A 22,792-nucleotide genomic window follows, 5' to 3' on the forward strand; every position below is an offset into this window, starting at 1 on the left:
CACACACTGTCAGTAAATTATTTCTACTAATAAACTTGTCTTGTCTTCTAGGTGTTTGTGGACTAACTCTTTGTTGGAGTTCTGGACTATAAGATGCTGGAGTTTGCACTGCCTGATGGGAAGGTGTAGTGATAGTGTGTTTCGGGCGACAGGTAGCCTAGCGGTTATAGTGTTGGCCCAGTAACCGAAAGGTTGCTGGTTTCGAATACCTGAGCTGACAAGGTGAAAAATCTGATGTGTCCTTGAGCAAGGCAATTATCCCTAATTTGCTCAAGGGGCACCATACTACTACTATGGCTGTCTCTGTAAAACAACACATTTCACTGCAGCTATCCGGTGTATGTGACAATAACCCATTATTTTATTCTATTCAGTCTATAGGTGTGCTCCTGAGCTGCTTTCTAAACTGGCTAGTTTATATTCAACACCATGATAGAGGTGAAAGCTTCTGGTGATGCTGATCAATGAGTGTGTTACTAAGGTGCCAGGATTAAGCCAACAAAGTTTTCAGACAAATGTTGTTCTAACAAAGAAGAATCGTAATCACTAACTTTGCACCTGCCTGTTATTGGAAAACAAGTCTATGCTGTCCTATAGCACAGCAGCAGATTGGACTTGATCAATTATTATCTTCAGTTCAAATGAAAGCCACGTTTCCTCTACTGTCTCTAGTTAGTCTACTTTGCATTGTGGACTGTAGATAGTACGTCCAATTGTTTCCACATATTTCATGTACTTTCCATTGAAGGGGGAGAGGACATTGAGTTTACATGTGGAGAACTCTGGGAGAGTGAACTGTGGTAAACTCCTAGATGAACAGCGTAAAGGTAATTCGATAGTTTTACCTACTGTTTCTGGGTCAGTGATAGCCTTGTGGTAGTATAACTAGACACATCTATTGGTAAATCCTTTCAGAATAGGTGCTCAAAAGCAGCTAATTAACCACAATGTAGAAAATCAAAGACTGCCTTATTTCAGCCTTGGCTTATTTTTCAGGTCTTGTCGAAGACATTGAGTTGAACAATAACCCGCTATGAGGCTTTATCATTCATAGTCTGGGTATGAAGCCTGGCTTTGTAAATAGGTTTGTACTGATCATGAACATCTTTCAATTTCCGTCCCCATGTTTATTTGTTCTGTTCTGAGTCTGTCATTGCTCCTGCCTAGCTCAGATTCTGTTGATTATCTTCTTGGTTCTCGCTGAGCGTAGAATTACAATGCCAGATTGCAGAAAAAACTGATTTTTCATGTGGTTTCCCACTACCATGTTAAAACCCCATTATAATCAGCTGGGAAATTAGCGCTGTCTTGAAAATGCCTGCCCACTAAGAACAACACTACATCAGAAGATCAGAAGTGGAATTAAACCATTTATATATCCACGACTGAAGTCATGCCATTGTACACTCTCACAAATGATCTCGTTATATTAATAAATATAATGAGGAATCATATTAGTCAGTGATTTCCTGTGTTATAATAGGGTGATCTCCTCCCATGTTTCAGACTGAGTGCAGCAAGCCAGTGGAACTCTGTCTCCCAGAGGCCTTCCTTCCTTCCCAGGGTTCTTCCAGGGCATGCTGTATGTGGGCGGCCATCCCAGAGACACCTTCATCAGACTGCCTGTGAGTAAAGCAGCCCAACAGGGTCTGTGCTTATGAAAGAGAGCCCCACCTGTCCATACTTTTTATTGATGTGTAGTATAGTAGGCCTATCTCTGGTTTATTGATAGCTAGTGTTGTAGGCATATCACACATGAGACCAACATAGTGATGAAAGAAGGTCCTAGAGAAACTTTAAACTCTGACAAGCTGACCAGACCGCTCACACACGAGCTAATTTTGTCCACCCACACGCAGGTTGAAATATCAAAACAAACTCTGAACCAACCTTATTCATTTGGGGACAGGTTGAAAAGCATTAAATATTGGCAATTTAGCTGGCTATTTTGCTGTTGCTAGCTAATTTATATCCTGGTATATAAACATTGGGATGTTATTTTACCTGAAATGCACAAGGTTCTCTACTCCGACAATTATTCCACAGATACAAGGGTAAACCGAGTTCGTTGCTAGTAATCTCTCCTCCTTCAGGCTTCTTCTTCTTCTGTGGACTTTATATGGCAGTTTACAAACAACTTTAAGGTGCATTACCAGAACCAGCTGGATTAGAATGTGGACCTCAGTTCATCTTTCAATCATGCTCCTAAAAACCAATGAGGAGATGGGAGAGGCGGGACTTGCAGTTCATCAAGCGTTACAAATAGAACCAAGTTCTATTTTAGCCACTGATTACAGTGAATTCCATTCATAGGGCTGGAGTAAAGGAGTTGGTCTTTATCAACGGGCAGAATCTGTGACGCCACTGGTCCATCGGTCCCCAGCAAACCCTCTACCTCTCTGGACCTTGGCTTAACTGAGGAAACAATCAGATACTGATGCCGTAACTGATACTGCCTTTCTGTCTAACTAGTTCCCTGGAAAAACACCCTACACAGGAGTTCACTCAGATGCCTCTGTTAGGAACATCAAGGGTCAATAGTTTTTATATATACAGCTACAGCGGCTGGGCCACCCCGTGGGTTTGATGATATTGAACTTGGCAGTGCTTTGCGGGAATAGTCCTCAGGCGACTTCTCTTCCCTCTGAACGTGTTGGTTCCACGCCTCAGCTGTATTGACCTCTGCTGTGTTTCAAAGCCTTTTGTTGATCTCAGGTCATTGTGTTTGAGGAGCTAGAAGCTGATGGTAAAATCCAATTCGCCAGCAAGCCTGACCTTGGAATGACTGTTGACGTATAGTGAGGATGGCCTAGTGGAATGGAGGTATGGTTAGGAGTTCCATCCTCTCACATTTTCACACACTGCCTGCCATCAGGGACCTAGCTAGATAGCTACTCAGAATCGATGCACATCACTGCACATGGCATTTATTTCCTGTTGGGAAGCCCCACCCTCTGAATGATCCAGACTAATAAAGCATCCTACTAGAGCTTGTAAATTTAACTGTGCGTTCATTATATATGATGGGCAACTGCAGTATCTGTACAGCAATATCTGTTTTGTACTTGTTGTTTGTGCATTACCATTCCATATGTGTATTGTGAGAATTGTGTCAGAGATACTAATTTGGAGATTTCAGGTATTTTAATGTATTTTAATGTATAGGTGTTTGTCCGGATTTAAGGACACATCTACTTGACATTGTATTTCTTTGAATGGACAATTAAAACAAATACGCAGATTGTTCTTTTGAGATTAACCGGTGAAGTGTGATGGTGAATTAAACTGAACCATCAGTGCAGTGGATACTCTCAAATACAAAGACATTTGTCAAGTACTTCACTTTTCAGTTGTTTATTTTTCTTGATAAATGCCATATGGTATCTCTGAGATGGAGTCTTGAGGAGAAATGAACAACCTTTAGAGTTACATGCAGAAGAAGTGATTCACACAAGGATGGAAGATGACTGTGGATCAAAGTAGGTAAAGGAAGGGGCGGAAATAGTGATTTGCCCTAAGAAAGCATTTAGGGCCTTGTATGAACCATCACCTTTGTTACATTATGTATGTACCACTACGAAGCTAAACACTGGATAAGGCTGGTCCATTACATTAAAGCCGTGTCTGATGGTCAGAACAGTATCGCTCGTTGATCCAACTGTGAGAGTGTGAGAAAGCCAGAGATGGAAGGAGAAGTTTGAGTTTTGTACCGTCAGAGTACTACAGCTAACTTATGATTATTTATGTGATTACAACAGTGTAGGAGCAAGCTCCATTAAATATCCAAGAGTTGAAATTGCACTTTCATTATGTATAGCTCATGTCTTAGTGTTTTCTGGGTTCATCTCTGCAGGGCTCTCTAGACAGGCCCAAACATTTTTCCTAAAATCACATTAATGAACACAATCAATTCTAAGAAAGGTAATTGAAAATGAAGGCTATTGATGGCAATTGAAGTCAGAGCAATACAGAATTAATGGTAAATAATGAAATGTTGTGTCTCAGTTGTTTGGTGTTGCCCACGAACTTAAATGTAACCTCAGAGCTTGTCTGCGTGTGGTTTCTGAACCTCAGTGGCTGACAGGCAGCGATGAAAAAAGGGGGTGGGGGCAAACATGGACAAATAAATGTTCAATTATAATTCAATTTGACAAGAGGACATTCATACTTCAAATAAATACATAAATAAATATATTAATTTAGATTTTCGCATAAATAGACAGACTTCACTTGACATTTTGAATGGAAACAGATCAGAAGACATTGATTCTTTCCTAATGATCTTAATGGTACTGCTGTGCAATCCAAAGCCTAAAGATGAGGTCAACATGAACGTTAACAGCCACACACATTGTTTGATCTCAAAACATTCGGTTTGACTTCTTTAATGAAACAATACTATTGAATAGAAATGATCAGAAATGACATGTTGGTATGTCCACTTGACCTGATGGGGGAGCATATTTTTGTGGGGAGCCATATCCGATGGGGGAACAGTAACTGATAGGAAAAGCGTATTTGATCTCATACTACTTTGGATAAGTTAATAGGCCATAACTATCCTGGTCATTGATCTTCCTTTTTCATAGTTTGCCATTAGTGTCTTCCGCTACATTTGAGGTATAACTGAAGGATCCATGAAGAAATTGAAACAGACATGAAACCTTAATACTGTAGCTGAAGGTGTAGCTGAGCATGACATCAATTCAATTGTGCTTGTCATTAAGTTTTGCCTGCTATATCCAAGAATTGACACAAAACTAACTTCAACCCGTACATGGTACAGTTTTGTAAGGGCAAAAAAATAGGATTGAGCATTCATGGGTAGAATGGTGTTGCAGACTGGGGTTCTAGCATGGGGTATCTTCCTAGTAGTTGTCCAAAGCAGAGGATCTTCTTCTAGTTTTCATGTTTTTTAATATTTGATTTGCCTTCTTACTTGCCTACAGTTCATAGACGCATTAATGAATGACGGATGTTTCTTGGAAACATTTTAGCATGATTCTGTTTACCTCTGATGAAACTGTGGTTAAGTATTCAGCAACATTTCTACACTGCACTGGGCTTATAGATGTAGCGCAAATATCTAACTTACGTAGGCAATACGCACTGTGAACCTGGATACTTATGCAGATTTTACTGTATATCTCGACTTGTACTGTCAGTGCCTTTAGCTTGGATAATGTCAAATGCTTTATTTTGTCCTACTCTACTAGTTAGCTACTGTGGTTATATAAACCAACATACTATATGGCCATCTGCCAAAGTGCTCATCATTGGGTAATGTGAATACTGTAACATGGTTACAACGTTAGGTTTAACCCAACTTGGTGATGTGCCGTTATACTGTCCATGTCATGTGATGGAAAAACAGGAGAGAACATGTGCTATGCCAGTGGTCATACAGTGAGGTGTTATTGGCAATGCCTAAGTAAATTCTTAGTTTTGATTTTTACATTTATATAAATACAGTTGTTACATTTTATCTGAGAGGACCTTACTATGAGTCCTCTAATTGTTCCTGTGTTAAATTAGTATGTACACGTTTTGCCACTTAGGAACACAGTCACTGGTGCTTTTAAGTGTTAAATTAAGTTTTGGGACGTTGACTTGTAATATTGTGTGCCTCCCAAGCATTAGGAGCCCATCTTGATGTCACTTATTTCAAGTGAATAGCTTCAGTACACACTGAATGACCTGTCTGAGAATGACACTGAAAATGGATGGTGCCACATCTGTAGCTTTCAAAATGGAGGCAAGAGTCAAGTCAATAGTATTGAACTAGCAAGAAAATGTATGTAAACACCAAAAACAAACAAATTAAAATTGAAAGTCGAATTGATCTTCTGAGAGATGACTTGTTCGGATTCTCCAGTATTGTTCGGTCTGAAGACGAGGACATTTCAGTACATGTCTATTAAAGGTGTCCAGAGGCTCAGTGTTCAATCAGATCCTCCAGTCTCTTACAGACCCTACTAAGATCTCAGGATCTCATCCCCTGCCCTGTAGATCCACGTCTATAGAAGGAAAGACAATGGATATCTCATTAGCCTGTTCAGGCCAGTAATGTTCCATCTCATTGGCTGCGTAACTCCCTCTCTCCCTGCAATGTTTGTGTTGTGCTGTCTCGTGTTAGGACACTACAGACGCAGTATGGTACCATGCAGGTTCCGAGAGCATCGATCTTCCGTTGATCCTTAATGACTCAGCTCTCACCGTCTGCTTGATGTTGGTGCTGCTAGCAACATTTAACCTGATAAATATTGCCATCTTGAACTAATCTGTGCTTTAATATGATACATTTGTACTGTTTTAATCCCAATATTAAAAGTGTTTAGTTTCAGTCAAGGGGATTAAGATTTTGCCCCCGAGGCAGTCTTTTCTGAGATGATTAAGACATGAACACTGTTTGCACTGGGAGATGGCCTCTTTTTCTTCTCAGGGTCCATATTAGACAACCACCTGGAAAAGAGAGTAGGGACTCACTGAGAAATTACACACATTCATAATTAAGTCAATTTGCAGTGCAGATCAATTAGATGTAATAACGCTTACAGTTATTGGTGACCTTCTTAGCCCAAAAATGTGGCTGTCTTTAAAAGCAATGGATAAGTCAAACAATATCCCGAAATGTGCTTATCATTGGGACGCTTACCATTTTCCTGTTCGCCAGAGGTCCTAAAAATATATATTTTTTATAAATTAGTAAAATAAGTCTGAGATGTGACCTCATTTGAATAATTTCTCTCTACCATTGCCCGAGGAGACAACGTCAAATCTCCACGTTGGGGTCTGTAAATCCTTTTTTCCCCTCATTTACAAGGACAGGTTTTTCCGTCCTAGTGTGCCAAACGAGAATCTGTAGAGAAATATCAGAGAAAATAATCAGCATCAGGCAGCACTCTCACGATCAAACACACACCCATTCACTCCTCCTCTCTCCTGATCTCATTCACTCCTCCTCTCTCCTGATCCCATTCACTCCTCCTCTCTCCTGATCCCATTCACTCCTCCTCTCTCCTGATCCCATTCACTCCTCCTCTCTCCTGATCCCATTCACTCCTCCTCTCTCCTGATCCCATTCACTCCTCCTCTCTCCTGATCCCATTCACTCCTCCTCTCTCCTGATCTCATTCACTCCTCCTCTCTCCTGATCCCATTCACTCCTCCTCTCTCCTGATCCCATTCACTCCTCCTCTCTCCTGATCCCATTCACTCCTCCTCTCTCCTGATCCCATTCACTCCTCCTCTCTCCTGATCCCATTCACTCCTCCTCTCTCCTGATCCCATTCACTCCTCCTCTCTCCTGATCCCATTCACCCCTCCTCTCTCCTCTCTCCTCTTCGCTGCGGTGATGTTCTTCTACTCCCATATATAGCAACAAGAGCAGTACAGATTGTACAATAGGAAACCTATATGTAAGAATGTACTCCGGCGTGTCAGCTCAACATTATATGATAGGGAATAGAGTGCCCCCTTTTTGGCTCTTTGTAAAGTGATGCAGCTCAGTTCTTTTGGGTGCGTCACGTACCGGTAACTATAGCCCCAATCAAGCCTTTGGAGTGGGATGAATTGGCCCTGGAAAATGGACACACATCCAGGAGATTGATGGTGGAAAAGAATCGACGTGTAGAGCTAATTTTCTTCCCCTCAGTTTCTGAGTAGCCCTACCTTTCATCTCCTCCACTTCAGTAATGAATTATGCATGAGGTGTGTTTGAGCTGCCTCCACCAGAAGCCAACTCCCACTTTACCCAGGTGTAGATGAGGTTAATAGTCACACTGGCATCTGAAGAGGTAGATTATAAGGAGGAGAGGTGCCGGAGCACGGCTCATCCCCCATCCCTCTCCCTGTGCTCATCTGGGCTGAATGCATGCTAGGATGCCCCCCGCTCCACCCTCCACCCACCCCTTTCATCTACTCCCCTCCAGGAGTCCTGAATATAATCAGGCTGAATATCCCGTCCTGTGAGTGTGAGTGGTGGTGGGCTAAGGCCCCTGTCCGACTCCTCTCTGCCCAGGGAGAGGCTTAGCGGCTGGGGCCAGGGCCAGACAGAGAACAGCCAGGCCGGAGATGAAGTGGGTTTGAAACACTACACTGTGCCCTGAAGCCTTTTACAATCACACCCACTATGTGTGGGGAGCCTGCCAGTGACCTAATGGATCCGAGGACGTTTTTAGCACCTGGTTATATACAGTGGGGAGAACAAGTATTTGATACACTGCCGATTTTGCAGGTTTTCCTACTTACAAAGCATGTAGAGGTCTGTCATTTTTTATCATAGGTACACTTCAACTGTGAGAGACGGAATCCAAAAAATCACATTGTATGATTTTTAAGTAATTAATTTGCATTTCATTGCATGACATAAGTATTTGTTCACCTACCAACCAGTAAGAATTCCGGCTCTCACAGACCTGTTAGTTTTTCTTTAAGAAGCCCTCCTGTTCTCCACTCATTACCTGTATTAACTGCACCTGTTTGAACTCGTTACCTGTATAAAAGACACTTGTCCACACACTCAATCAAACAGACTCCCACCTCTCCACAATGGCCAAGACCAGAGAGCTGTGTAAGGACATCAGGGTTAAAATTGTAGATCCTGCACAAGGCTGGGATGGGCTACAGGACAATAGGCAAGCAGCTTGGTGAGAAGGCAAAAACTGTTGGCGCAATTATTAGAAAATGGAAGAAGTTCAAGATGACGGTCAATCACCCTCGGTCTGGGGCTCCATGCAAGATCTCACCTCGTGGGGCATCAATGATCATGAGGAAGGTGAGGGATCAGTCCAGAACTACACGGCAGGACCTGGTCAATGACCCGAAGAGAGCTGGGACCACAGTCTCAAAGAAAACCATTAGTAACACACTACGCTGTCATGGATTAAAATCCTGCAGCGCACGCAAGGTCCCCCTGCTCAAGCCAGCGCATGTCCAGGCCCGTCTGAAGTTTGCCACTGACCATCTGGATGATCCAGAGGAGGAATGGGAGAAGGTCATGTGGTCTGATGAGACAAAAATAGAGCTTTTTGGTCTAAACTCCACTCTCCGTGTTTGGAGGAAGAAGAAGGATGAGTACAACCCCAAAAACACCATCCCAACCGTGAAGCATGGAGGTGGAAACATCATTCTTTGGGGATGCTTTTCTGCAAAGGGGACAGGATGACTGCACCGTATTGAGGGAAGGATGGATGGGGCCATGTATCGTGAGATTTTGGCCAACAACCTCCTTCCCTCAGTAAGAGCATTGAAGATGGGTCGTGGCTGGGTCTTCCAGCATGACAACGACCCGAAACACACAGCCAGGGCAACTAAGGAGTGGCTCTGTAAGAAGCATCTCAAGGTCCTGGAGTGGCCTAGCCAGTCTCCAGACCTGAACCCAATAGAAAATCTTTGGAGGGAGCTGAAAGTTCGTATTGCCCAGCGACAGCCCCGAAACCTGAAGGATCTGGAGAAGATCTGTATGGAGGAGTGGGCCAAAATCCCTGCTGCAGTGTGTGCAAACCTGGTCAAGAACTACAGAAAATGTATGATCTCTGTAATTGCAAACAAAGGTTTCTGTACCAAATATTAAGTTCTGCTTTTCTGATGTATCAAATACTTATGTCATGCAATAAAATGCAAATTAATTACTTAAAAATCATACAATGTGATTTTCTGGATTTTTTTTCCCGATTCCGTCTCTCACAATTGAAGTGTACCTATGATAAAAAATTACAGACCTCTACATGCTTTGTAAGTAGGAAAACCTGCAGAATCGGCAGTGTATCAAATACTTGTTCTCCCCACTGTATATAAAGTTGTTTTGGAGAGAGTGAACTTGCCACTGCCTTTGCATTAAGGTTGGATCCACCAGAGTATCATCAGAGTATGGATTTCTCATTTGCCTGACATTATGTAAATTACCAATAGATAAAATGAGGATATTCTGGTGTAAAATTACAGAGTATAACATGTAAAAAGAAAGCATCTGTTTTGCTCTATCTGCTGTGCATTACCTTAGTGCAATTAGCAGCTTTGGGCTCCAGGTCATTGAGTGTGACCAGCTCTCGGAGCAGGCTGCTCTCCTGGTAGCCTCCCTTCACTCCCCGCAGCTTGAAGTAGGCCTGGGGCTTGAAGAGGATGAGCCGCAGGTTGATGGCGAAGCCTGCCATGTCGATGGCAAAGGGCCGGTGAGGGTCGAATACAGTCTTCCAGCCGTACACCTTGCCCGCTGCGTTGACCTTGGGCGACTCGTAGCGCAGACCACCAACGAAGGCCACGGGCCATACAGATACCTTCCTTGTTGACCTCATCTGGATGGAGAAGAAGAGAGGACAGAGAAAGTTAAGCATATTTGCGCTGTTTGTATTTTTAATTAACAGGATCAGTGTATCAGTGTCTATACAAGATGTGCCAACAAAGCAAAATACATTCATTATAGTTTTCATTGCAAACAATGATACAAATAGAGTCAGAGAAGCTAAAATGTAGAATGTGTATGTTGCATGTATCACAGGAGCCTTGCAGGGCCACCGTGATGGACCCAGCCTAAGAAGAGTAAACATGGACAGAGCTAAGTGGGTTTGAGGACCAGGGCCATTATACAGAGTGGATGGGAGTAGAAGAGCAGGTTGGTTGAGGAGATGCTTGAAAGGTGCCGAGCCTCTTCCGTTTCTCAGAGACTCAGGTTTGTCCTTTAATCTTCCAGCATCAAACGATCTCCCGGCAGCCCGCTCTTTGTCGACTATGTTTCTGCACCACTGGCAGCGAGAGAGTCATGAAAGGAAGTTTTCTAATGAGGAGTGAACTGTAGAGTAATGTATCCACACTCAATGCAGTAGAAATAATAGTGGTGCTGGTGTTCTGTTGTAGAAGTGCTTTTTAAATGAGGTGTGCAGTGGAGAGAGGAGGTGTGTGGAGGGTGGGTGGCTGGGACAACACTGTGGAAACAGTTCGTATGTGTGTGTCCCAGTATTCTAGCCGTATCTAATGATAACCCATCAGCCCAGCGGATCAGAGAGGAGACGTGTCTGTGTGAAGTTTGGAAACACATCTGGGCCACCAAGAACAGGACTCTGCCAGGCTAGCCACCCAGATAATATTTCACATAATTGTGTGTTAGGGATGACATCACCTTCTCTCAAGGGTCATGTGTGATTTCTGATAATTAGAAAACGGACCTTTATCACGAGTTTAGATCATGCATCTTTCCTACGAGTGAAATATCTGTTTTCCTCAAGGGTTTGGTTCTTGAATGAAACTGTCTCAGGCATCATCAGGGGCGTTGCCCCTCTCCCTCCATGCTACAATGTGAAAATGAATGTTTCCAAGGCTGCCACTAATGGGAATCGGTGCTAAAATGGCACCCAGTCTCTCCTCAGTTTAGAGCTGAGCTGATGGAATTGCCACAAAGTGCTACCCCATTTTTGTGGATTTTAAGTGTTTCTGCTAAGTTTCCTCTTGTCTCTCTTACTTTCTCTCTCTGTCTGTGTGTGTGTAAACTCTTTCATTTACTGTGGCGATGTGAGTGATGGGGAGGCCCACAGAGACAGCTTGCCTATGTTCTTGAAGTCTGAGCACAACAAAGGAAACTAATCCCAAACGTTAAAGGGAGACGGTAGACATCGAGGTGTATTAATCAATCTGGAGCACAGGAGAGGGTGACGAGATGAGGATCTGTACTGGTTCACAGAAGCTCTAAAGTGAGTTGTCATCAGAAATAGGCTGATACTGCTTGCGGGTGATTATACTGCTATAGGTTGATTATCTGTCTTTAATACATGGAATTGATGGCTTAGTTCAACTCCTAAACGGTGCCCCATTTTCATCAGTACACCCAATGATGCCTAAACCAGAAGCAATATCATATTTACCTTTTAGATCAAATACTTATTTTATGATCTAAAAAAAAGTATTCAATTTAGGTGATATATTCTATTCTTAGTGATCTGGTTCACAATGTTGAATGTGGATGCTGAAGAAGAAGGCTAGATATGATAAAAGGCAGGCGCTGCCGGTAAGTATTCCTTGTGGCTTTGGAAAGGCAACATAAGCATTTCTTTATGAAAGCTTAATAATTAATGCACCCCTTTACTGTGATTTAGTTTAACTATGGCAGATGCATATTTCATGAGCTATTTTAATTTTCACAATTTACAGCAGAGTCTCTGCCCATGTCTCTCAACATGGAATGTTTCCCCATGGTCTGGTTTGCTCTGGGTAAGAGCATCTGCTTAATGTTATGTAATGGTGCAATACCAGAAGGTTAGGTTGGCCATTACAGTTCCTTGTTGTACGTATTTTATTCAGCAGTTGTATTTGTAACCCGTGTTTCCATATTGAATTACTGCCAAGTCTGGGCAAGAGTTCATGACAATGAATGATTTAATTTGTAAAATGTTTCATATTTCAAATGTCAGGTCAAGCTGAACAAGCTGGCATCTTTCCAGTCAGGTTAATTCATGTCCAGATCATAACAACATGCAATCTCTTGGATGGATGTCTACTTTAAACCCCTTCACATGTAGCTGTTTTCTGCCTTGTCTCCAAAGCCATCCCCTCCATGACTTACACCTGTTACCGATATTTACTGCTCTGTCAGTTGGGTCTGAGTGGTTTCTCACTGACTCTCTCTATCGGTCAGCCCAAAGGCAGCTAGCTCAAGCTCAGCCCTTTAGGTCGTTACTCTCCCCTATAAAGAGTGCTGGTGCTGGGTGTAAGTGATGGAGGGCTACTAGGGAGAGGGAGAGCACTCTACCTTTCCCTGGAAATCAGGCAATGACAGGCCCATCGATACAGAGCACATCATTTACAACCTGCCCCGTTCACACTAACAAGACCTGAGGCTAGTGCCCCAGGGCCCAACAGCATCCATTCAAGCCAAGCCAATGTATCTTGAGTCAAAATGAATGGCCTGAGGCACTAATTACCAAGTTCAAACTTATCCTTGGACCACTGTTGTTGGTAATGGGAATCAAAATACTTCAGGCAATAACCACAACCTATTACTACTAGGAGTAGGAGTAGCCATCATTCAATGTGGAAAAATGGTTCCAAATTAAAATAAATGTTATTTATTCTTAAATTATTTGCTGTAAACTCCCCACTACCATTGTGTTCAGTGTTACTAAAGGGAATATAGTGGACCAGACGTAGCAATGAGATGCCACTGAGCCCCAGGCCTGGACTGACCTCCTCAAACAGCTCCAGGCTATAGGTGTTGTCGTCATCAGCGAAGTAGACAATGCCCGCCTGGCTGCTGTTGGAGTTGAAAGTCTCTCTGAGCCAGCGCAACGCCAGGTTCCTCTGCATGGTGCCCCGGGGTATCCTGGGGTCCCGTGTGTCCCCACGCAGCTTATAGTTCCTGGGAGTCTCCACGTTCAGGTGGGTGTAGTTGAGGCCCGTTTCCCTGAGCATGCGTGTGACCAGCGGGGTCCTTCTCTGAGAGTCCTCCACCAGGATCCAGTGCAGGTTGGCCACATGGAGGAAGGTGTTGGCCAGCCGCGTCAGCTCTGCCTTCTGGACCGGGCGGCTGTAGGTTGGGGTGATGATGTGGATGGTGGGCAGCACGTCGGACCATGGTGGCGGCCGTGTGTACACGTACTCCGTCCTCACCACCTCAACTATGTCCTTATCAGAGGAGCAGTACTCCTTAGAGTCGCTGGCCTGGCCCGCCTCCCTCCGCCCTCCGTCGGCTCCGTCATCTGCAGGAGAACAGAAAGACATAAAACGCATTAGCACGCCCCGGGGGAGGGGTTTCCCACTGTATAATCTCAAGTGGCACAATCCAAGAGGCAAGTACCTGAGAGTCAGTGCTGATGTACTGCAAGCCTCTCTGGTATGATAAAGATCTCTTTTACTAGGTGGTGACAGGCAGCAAAGAGTGAAAGCAGGCAGCGTGACGTGAGCGGACAACATGGCTACAGTTTGGTTAGGGCAGCGGCTCCCCTGGCTGCCCCTACTCATTCAGCTATAACAGCCATGGCAGGGACAGGGCCTATTCCAGTAGTGGAGCTATGATTTTGTGGCTTCCCATAGCTCTCTATGATGGATCTAATATCATTATTGGATCATTAACGTAGTTCATTTTTCATTTCTCCACATTGTTCCATAGTTCATGGCAGTCTTTATCAGTGCTCAGTTAGAGAGGAGGTTCTCACCTCAGACAGAAATGATATTTCTACATCACACAGCAGATTCACACAATCTCCTGAGGTCCAGATGTTCTGCGGTGGCTGACAGAAAGCATTCTGGCAAACCCCTGCTACTCTTAAGACAAAACAAAGGAACGGCTCCAGTTGATTTGTGGAGACCTGCCAATATTACATCTTACATTTCACCTTGATGCCAAATGAAAGGAGGCAAAGAACGCTATTGATTTACGGTCACCTTAAAGGCACAGTGAAGTCAAAAATGTGATTTACCTGTGTTTTATGTATATTTCCACATTGAGGATGGAATAGTTAGGCACCTCACTCAGACCACTCCCAGACAGTCCTAGCTAAATTCTTGATTGAGAAATTGCTGTTTGCTAAGAAGCTATTTTTGTTTCTTTTTGACAATTTTAATTGAAAACAATCCCAGTGATGTGATATTGAGATAAAAACAAACAGATGCATTGGGCCTATTAATATGGTTCTGTTCACTAGACAGAGTACTGTACTTGACATATCAGACTCTTCCTTTATTACGGTCACTTGGGGTCACATTTATGGAGAAGGGGGTTCATAATGTGAGTGTGTGATAACGTCTCAGGCTTGTGAACAGTATGTGGGAGCCACATAAACACCAACTCAGGAGATTCTAGAAAGCCTGCCTGAAAGCTATTAGGGAGCAGTGATTATTATGATTATTACTATTTCAGATGCTGATTAAAGGGCATTAGAAATTAATCTAGTCTCCTTTTGATTTGAAAAGCCTTCTACAATTTAACTGATAAATATATTAGCTGAAGACCATATGCTGCGTGTAAATTAGCTTTAGTCCAAGCACAAGCTGCGGATGGGACTGTGCGAATCAAAGGACACTTACCAAGAAGTTCATTTTGGATAGCCTTAACTGACAATTTACCTATATTACGATCTGATGATGCACACCACCACATAGGGATCTGTAACAGACCCTGTGGAAGCCATGTGTTGTACTGTATGTACTGTACCATGATGTTCTGTGACTGGGCATGTGATTGAATTGGATTGTATAACTTGGCTATTGAATGCAACAGAGGACCTATGAGAAAGTGGAGGATGTACCCTTGCGGATGGCGAGCAGCGGAGCGATTGCGCTTTGGTGCCAAACGGTGATGAGCAGAGTCCACGGTAACACTATCAACACGATGGCAAGAATGTCTCTTCTCTTCGGCATCTCCAGGATTGGTTTTATGTCTCGTCATTACCTGCCAGGAGAGAGGAGGAGCGACAAACATGTCAATAAGTGCCGCTAGCTAAATGATCCACTCTACAAGATGTGGTGGCTTGGCTGAGAGAACCACTAACTTATTTTTACCATGAGGAAGGGGACAGTCTTTTAGCACAACAACATAATACCACGTTAATTCTATTAATCTTCCAGGCGTAAAAATACTCAATTTATACACATCCTGTCAGGCAAAAGAGTTAATTTCAAAAGTGTGAATGCATCTGATGAGACATAAGCCCCATAAAAGCCTTCCACTGATAAAGAAATGGGGCAAGAAGAGTTTTAAGCAGTTTTCTCCTGCCTCAGTGGAGAGTAGACAGGGAAGTCCTCAGTGGAAATTGCCATTGTGCTGCCTGAGTATCTAAAACTGTATACAGCAGTGGAGGCTGCTAAAGAGAGGACGGCTCATAATAATGGCTGGAATGGAGTACATGGAATGGCATCAAAGACATGGAAACCATGTGTTTGATGTATTTGATACAATTCCACTAATTCCGCTGCTCCAGCAATTACCACGAGCCCATCCTCCCCAATTAAGGTGCCACCCGACTCCTGTGGTATACAGACAGGCACTATCTGGAAGAAATAATTTAATCATTTTTGCATATGCACATTTCATTGCTTTGGAATATCAGTGTTTGATTAGACCGATGGATCAATGTGTTTGTGCTGTGGAAGGAATCTATGCGGTGAGACTAATATGGTATTTTGCACTCATTAAAACCTGTCATAAACAGGCCTATGGCCATATTACAACAATGGCTATAATGTATTGTGCTAAACATGTTGATGATTATGGTAAATTACTATGATTCCTCACCCACAGTTAGAACTGGATCATGGCACCATCAGTGATGCAATGGTGCAGCTGGAGGAGCCAGGCCCGCACAGCAGCAGCACGTCGAGCAGAGTGGTGTGATCATCCACGACATCTCAGCCAGCCATGCCTCCTCATACAGCCAGGAAACACCACCCTGAGACCTGGATGGAAGACAACTGGCCAGGGCTTAGTCACCGCATGACGTCATCCGTCAGTCACGTTATAGGAAGACATGACATCAGTCACATTAGGATGCCATTCAGACCAAATCTAGGCATCAATAACTGTACTGAAGTATCTGACAAGGTTGCCAATCAATCTACCTCAGCTGCATGTGCATCCACAATGTAATATCCCTGTCTCAACCATCACAGAACTACTGTTCAAGAGCAGGCGCAGCAGAGGACTATAGTACAGAACTCCAATCAGGGCTTACGTCATTCTCTACTTGGCAAAAATTGGTTGAATGAACGTTGTTTCCATGTCATTTCAACCCAAAAAATCGACGTGATGACATTGAGTCAACATGGAAAACGTATTGTATTTGTAAAGTCACCAACTAAAAGGGCATTTTAACCTAAATCCAATGAAATTGTGACATTTTTTTATTGATTTCATGTTGAATTCAGGTTACTTGACAAATCAATCAAATGTAAATCAAAACTAAACATTGAACTGATGTCTGTGCCCAGTGGGTCCTGTTTACAGGAGGTATATGTGGCAGTGACAGGTTGTTTCTATTTCTCCCTAAGATGTGGAGACTGGGAGAAACGCATACAGCCTTGTCACTTGCTAAGAGTCTGGTGCTGTGGATCGAGAATGGTGATGTTATGAAACAATTAGCATCCTATCTCATCCAAAATCATGGGAATGAATGAATGACAAATGAATGAATGAATGCCATGGAACGCTAAACTGAGTCAGGTTGTCTGTGTAGGCTGCAGCTCAAATATTGGTCGGCTGCAGATGCGACTGGGTGTATATATTTAGACGTTTGTGATGGAAGATCAAATGAACTGCAAAGATGTTTATTTTTTTTAGAGAACAGCAGGGGCGCAGTCTTATTGAGGCATAGCATGAATGCAAATTGCCGCTGACCTGGTAATTTGGTAGGGAGGGTATATGGTAGGGTGTGTATATGCTTGATAGGGAGTGTATATGGTAGGGTGTGTATATGTTTGGTAGGGAGTGTATATGGTAGGGTGTGTAAATGTTTGGTAGGGAGTGTATATGGTAGAGTGTGTGCTTGGTAGGGGGTGTAAATGTTTGGTAGGGAGTGTATATGGTAGGGTGTGTATATGTTTGGTAGGGAGTGTATATGGTAGGGAGTGTAAATGTTTGGTAGGGAGTGTATATGGTAGGGTGTGTATATGTTTGGTAGGGAGTGTATATGGTAGGGTGTGTAAATGTTTGGTAGGGAGTGTATATGGTAGAGTGTGTGCTTGGTAGGGGGTGTAAATGTTTGGTAGGGAGTGTATATGGTAGGGTGTGTATATGTTTGGTAGGGAGTGTATATGGTAGGGAGTGTAAATGTTTGGTAGGGAGTGTATATGGTAGGGAGTGTAAATGTTTGGTAGGGAGTGTATATGGTAGGGAGTGTATATGTTTGGTAGGGAGTGGAAATGGTAGGGGGTGTAAATGCTTGGTAGGGTGTGTATATGCTTGGTAGGGAGTGTATATGCTTGGTAGGGAGTGTATATGCTTGGTAGGGGGTGTATATGCTTGGTGGGGGGTGTATATGCTTGGTGAGGGTGTATATGCTTGGTGGGGTTGTATATGCTTGGTATGGTGTGTATATGCTTGGTAGGGGGTGTATATGCTTGGTGGGGGTGTTTATGCTTGGTAGGGAGTGTCCTTGGTAGGGAGTGTGTATGGTAGTGAGTTTATATGGTAGAGGGTGTGCTTTATAGGGTGTGTATATGGTAGGGAGTGTATATGGTAGGGAGTGTATATGGTAGGGTGTGTATATGGTAGGGAGTGTATATGGTAGGGAGTGTATATGGTAGGGTGTGTATATGGTAGGTAGTGTATATGGTAGGGTGTGTATATGGTAGGGAGTGTATATGGTAGGGTGTGTATATGCTTAGTAGGGGGTGTATTTTCTTGGTAGAGTGTGTATATGCTTGGTAGGGGGTCTATATGCTTGGTAGTGGGTCTATATGCTTGGTAGGGGGTGTATATTGTATGGGGTGTATATGCTTGGTAGGGTGTTAATGCATAGAATGGGGTGTTTATGGTAGGGGGTGTGTATATGGTAGGGTGTGTATTTTATTTGTAGCGTGTGTATATGATAGGGAGTGTATATGCTTGATAGGGAGTGTATATGCTTGATAGGGAGTGTATATGCTTGATAGGGAGTGTATATGCTTGGTAGGGGTGTGTATATGCTTGGTAGGGGGTGTATATGCTTAGTAGGGGGTGTATATGCTTGGTAGGGGGTGTGTATATGCTTGGTAGGGGGTGTGTATATGCTTGGTAGGGGGTGTGTATATGCTTGGTAGGGGGTGTGTATATGCTTGGTAGGGGGTGTATATGCTTAGTAGGGGGTGTATATGCTTAGTAGGAGGTGTTTATGGTAGGGGGTGTATATGCTTGGTTGGATGTGCTCGATGTGCACAAGATTTCTAAACAATCTCTCCTCAAATTGAAGAATGTCTTCTGAGAATTCAGACCAATCAGATTGAAGGATGACAATCATGAACACTATTTTGAATGGACTGACTAGAAGTGGAACCGATGGATAATACTTCAATGTATTGAAGAAAGAGAAAAAGATCCGTGCTTGCTGCTATTGTCACTGAATCCATGCTCACAAAACACAGTGATGTATGGTATATGTTTCTCAATGGGAGAGCTCCAAGAACACCTTCCCTTTCCACAGTTCAACACATAGTGATGAACCAGAATAAGATGAACACAACCTCTACATTGTACAACACAACAAGTTGTCAACATTTCACTCCATTTTTTCTTTTTCAAAAAGAACTAGAAAACAGATGCATCCTGACAGCCTTCATCTTCTCTCTACAGTCTTATGTTATACATCTTAATTGAATATGATGACGCTATGGTCTTAATCATCAAGAAATCCTTAGAAAAATCATGTCAGAACATTCCCAAATTCCCATCTGTTGATATGAGAAACGTGAAGACTGGATTCTAATCTCGGCATGTCTCTCAATGCCAATTTCTGAGCTCAATACCAGGAAGACTGAATGGTAGTCCCAGCTCATTACCAGGTAGACTGGTCGTCCCAGTTTAATACCAGGTAGACTAAATAGTAGTCCCAGCTCAATACCAGGCAGACTAAATAGTAGTCCCAGCTCAATACCAGGCAGACTAAATAGTAGTCCCAGCTCAATACCAGGTAGACTAAATAGTAGTCCCAGCTCAATACCAGGCAGACTAAATAGTAGTCCCAGCTCAATACCAGGCAGACTAAATAGTAGTCCCAGCTCAATACCAGGTAGACTAAATAGTAGTCCCAGCTCAATACCAGGCATACTAAATAGTAGTCCCAGCTCAATACCAGGCAGACTAAATAGTAGTCCCAGCTCAATACCAGGCAGACTAAATAGTAGTCCCAGCTCAATACCAGGTAGACTAAATAGTAGTCCCAGCTCAATACCAGGCAGACTAAATAGTAGTCCCAGCTCAATACCAGGCAGACTAAATAGTAGTCCCAGCTCAATACCAGGCAGACTAAATAGTAGTCCCAGCTCAATACCAGGCAGACTAAATAGTAGTCCCAGCTCAATACCAGGCAGACTAAATAGTAGTCCCAGCTCAATACCAGGCAGACTAAATAGTAGTCCCAGCTCAATACCAGGCATACTAAATAGTAGTCTTACATATCGTTCTCTTCTCTCACCCCTTTTACACTTTCATATAGACAGGAGACATGGATGTCACAATATACCACAAGATTCTTATCATTAAACTGTCACCACTAGCCGGCCTCTGGTCAGTACCCTGCCCTGAACCTATGTGTTGTGATAATTGCATTGTTTGCTCTATAACCTGTTAATTCATATGCCTTTTGACCGTGCTAGATAAGCCTAAAGGCTGAGACAATGAGAAGACACAGTGGCAGAATAAATTCAACCACATCTTTGTTTTATCACAAAACCGGATAGTAACCTCTGTCCAGTGAAGTCCACAAAGCATATTGTATGTACAGTAACATACAGTTACATGACCTACAGCATGATCTACAGCATGGTCAAGCAAGGTTATGTTTCCGACATTATGTTTCAGACAAATAAACAACTACTGATTTAGAACCACGGAGAGTTACCACAAGTCGTAAACAAAACAGGAGCTGCCTCCACTATTCCAGCACATTTCAACATCATCAAATTACCTCTGCTTAGTCTTATACAGTGATAACTAAAAGATACCAAAAACTATTTAGTCCGATCAACGTAAGCTAAATATGTTGTGGCTGTCCATGGATGGTTCTGATTTCTGTGTGTGTGTGTGTGTGTGTGCGCACTTTCGTGCAAGTAGAAAAACATCTTAACTCAACATACTTGTCGAGAAACAGCAATGCCATCCTCCTCTCTTTCATGTTGACAAAACAGTCTATCACTCTGTCATACAGTACACGCTTTTATTTTTTTGTTGTCCTAGGATACCTGGCTAAAATGCTTGCTCGCTAGCCTAACATCCATTCATGGGCAACGTTAGCTAGTTAACATTAGCCTTCTGGGCCTACATCTAGCCACATATTGAACTTCCATCCTCTCAGGCCAGGGGCACAACAATGTATGAATTAATGGTTGGATCAGAATCGCCGTTATAATCATTGGCAGGTACGGAGATTAACGTATAACCACAAGTCCAAATACCTATCCCCATCCATGGCTAATTTAGGAAAGGGACAATTTTGGCTAGCTAGCCACCAGAGGACAACAACAACAACCAGATGCAACAATTCAAGTTTTTCTGTCAATGACGTATGCTCTCAATGGGATTTGATAGGAGTGACGCCAAATCAAAACTGGTTCCTTTGAAACTTTTTTTTGGTGCGCCAGGACCATTCACAGTTGATCTTGCTCAGTTTAGCTCAATACTGATTGGCTAATTTTGTATACTTTTTTTGTCAAGGGAGGCCAGATGCTCTCTGGCTTCCCTTTCCTTCAATGCCACGGGTGGCAACAATGTCATACTCGTTTGGACCAGACCGCATCAGATAGATGGGCTACACGTAGAAAGACAGAGGGGCGCTGTTTCCCTCGCTCGGATGCTTTCTCCTGTGAGATACATTCAGCCTCTTAAGAATTGAAGTAAAATTATGAAACACAGAGAGACGAAATATATATTTTTAGATTTTGTATTTTTTCTTTGCAATTTTTGGGGGGGAAGCCTGGCTTCCCTTTGCATCCATGAATACATGCCACTGGCATCAGACTGTTAAACAGTCATCACTAGCCGGCCTCCGCCCAGTACCCTACCCTGAACCTCAGACACTGCCACTAGCTGACTACCACCCGGTACTCTACCCTACACCTTTGAGACCGCTGCCCTATGTACATAGTCATGTAACACTGGTCACTCACATTTTTTACATGCTGTTTTACCCACTTTGAATGTACAGTATATACTGTATTGTAGTCATGGCTCATCCTATGTAACTACTGCTATACACACCTTTTCTATTCACATACTGTCTATACAAATCATTCTCAACATATATATTCATTATATTTTGGATTCAGGCCCGGAAGCAAATTTCATGCAATTCTATCCGTTTTGCTATGGGGTTTTGTACTGTGTTTTAATGAAGTGTGCTCTCAACATAGCTCATTCTAATATTTCTACTACTGTACATTGCATTTTAGTTACACTGTTTATACACACCGCATATTTATTTATGTACTGGATTCTTGACATAGCTTACTCTAATATATCTACTGCTCTACATATCATTACTAGTAGATCTTGTGTAGATTCATCCGGTGTACATACATATAGGTTGCATTTGGATTACTGTTACAGTGCTATTTGGGTTGATAATTAGATATGTTTCGACATTTCTTGTTGATCTTTCAATTTTTTTGTTGTTTTTATTGATTATTGCGTACCTGTTTGACATTTTACTGCATTGTTAGTAGCTAATAAGCATTACGTGACCAGTAAACTTTGATTTGATTTATATCCAAAATGGAACAGCACCCTTCCCTCCTTTCCCTCAATGACTAATTCTTACGTATCTGCAAGGACAGGGTAGATGAAACCATTATGGCAGACACTCCTGTTGCCTATTAGAGAGTTACTGTAGACTCCTGTTGCCTATTGGAGTGTTACTATAGACTCCTGTTGCCGATTGGAGGGTTACTAAAGGGGCAACATTCCATGTTCGTAATCGAGCCTGCCTCAGACTTGAGATCCCGTTGGCTCCCATCTGCTCATATTTCTGGGATACCAATAATAATACCATATTTTCCTAGCCACTTCACCAGGGCATCATTTTGATGTAGAGACTACAGTTGGAGAGCCACAGAGGAGGTATTATTATGTCCTTGTCTGTCCAATCATTCACTCCTACTTATTAATGTATCGGTCTCCTAC

General features: G+C 42.9%; 2 protein-coding genes across 3 annotated transcripts in view; one reads left to right on the plus strand and one right to left on the minus strand.

The window, feature by feature from the left end:
• LOC129831888 (beta-galactosidase-1-like protein 2) overlaps positions 1-22,792 on the plus strand; it is a 96,441-nt gene that overhangs the window by 31,796 nt on the left and 41,853 nt on the right. Inside the window, exons 11-12 of one of the 2 annotated variants that reach the window (XM_055895442.1) lie at positions 52-1,625; positions 16,226-16,315. In XM_055895442.1, the coding sequence (XP_055751417.1) occupies positions 52-66 (15 nt within the window). In that variant the 3' untranslated portion in view covers positions 67-1,625; positions 16,226-16,315. Of the gene's footprint in view, positions 1-51; positions 1,626-16,225; positions 16,316-22,792 lie in introns of those variants that run through there. The other variant, XM_055895443.1, reaches the window with a different exon arrangement.
• Positions 3,339-16,309, minus strand: LOC129831887 (galactosylgalactosylxylosylprotein 3-beta-glucuronosyltransferase 1). The gene is made up of 6 exons (XM_055895441.1): positions 16,220-16,309; positions 15,234-15,376; positions 13,174-13,685; positions 9,999-10,295; positions 6,753-6,859; positions 3,339-6,462 (listed from the first exon to the last, which is right to left on the minus strand). Exons 2-5 carry the CDS (start codon positions 15,343-15,345, stop codon positions 6,773-6,775), a joined length of 1,008 nt encoding a protein of 335 aa, XP_055751416.1. The 5' UTR covers positions 15,346-15,376; positions 16,220-16,309; the 3' UTR covers positions 3,339-6,462; positions 6,753-6,772.

The sequence above is a fragment of the Salvelinus fontinalis genome, chromosome 33 (genome assembly GCF_029448725.1).
Source record: "Salvelinus fontinalis isolate EN_2023a chromosome 33, ASM2944872v1, whole genome shotgun sequence".
Lineage (NCBI taxonomy): Eukaryota > Metazoa > Chordata > Actinopteri > Salmoniformes > Salmonidae > Salvelinus > Salvelinus fontinalis.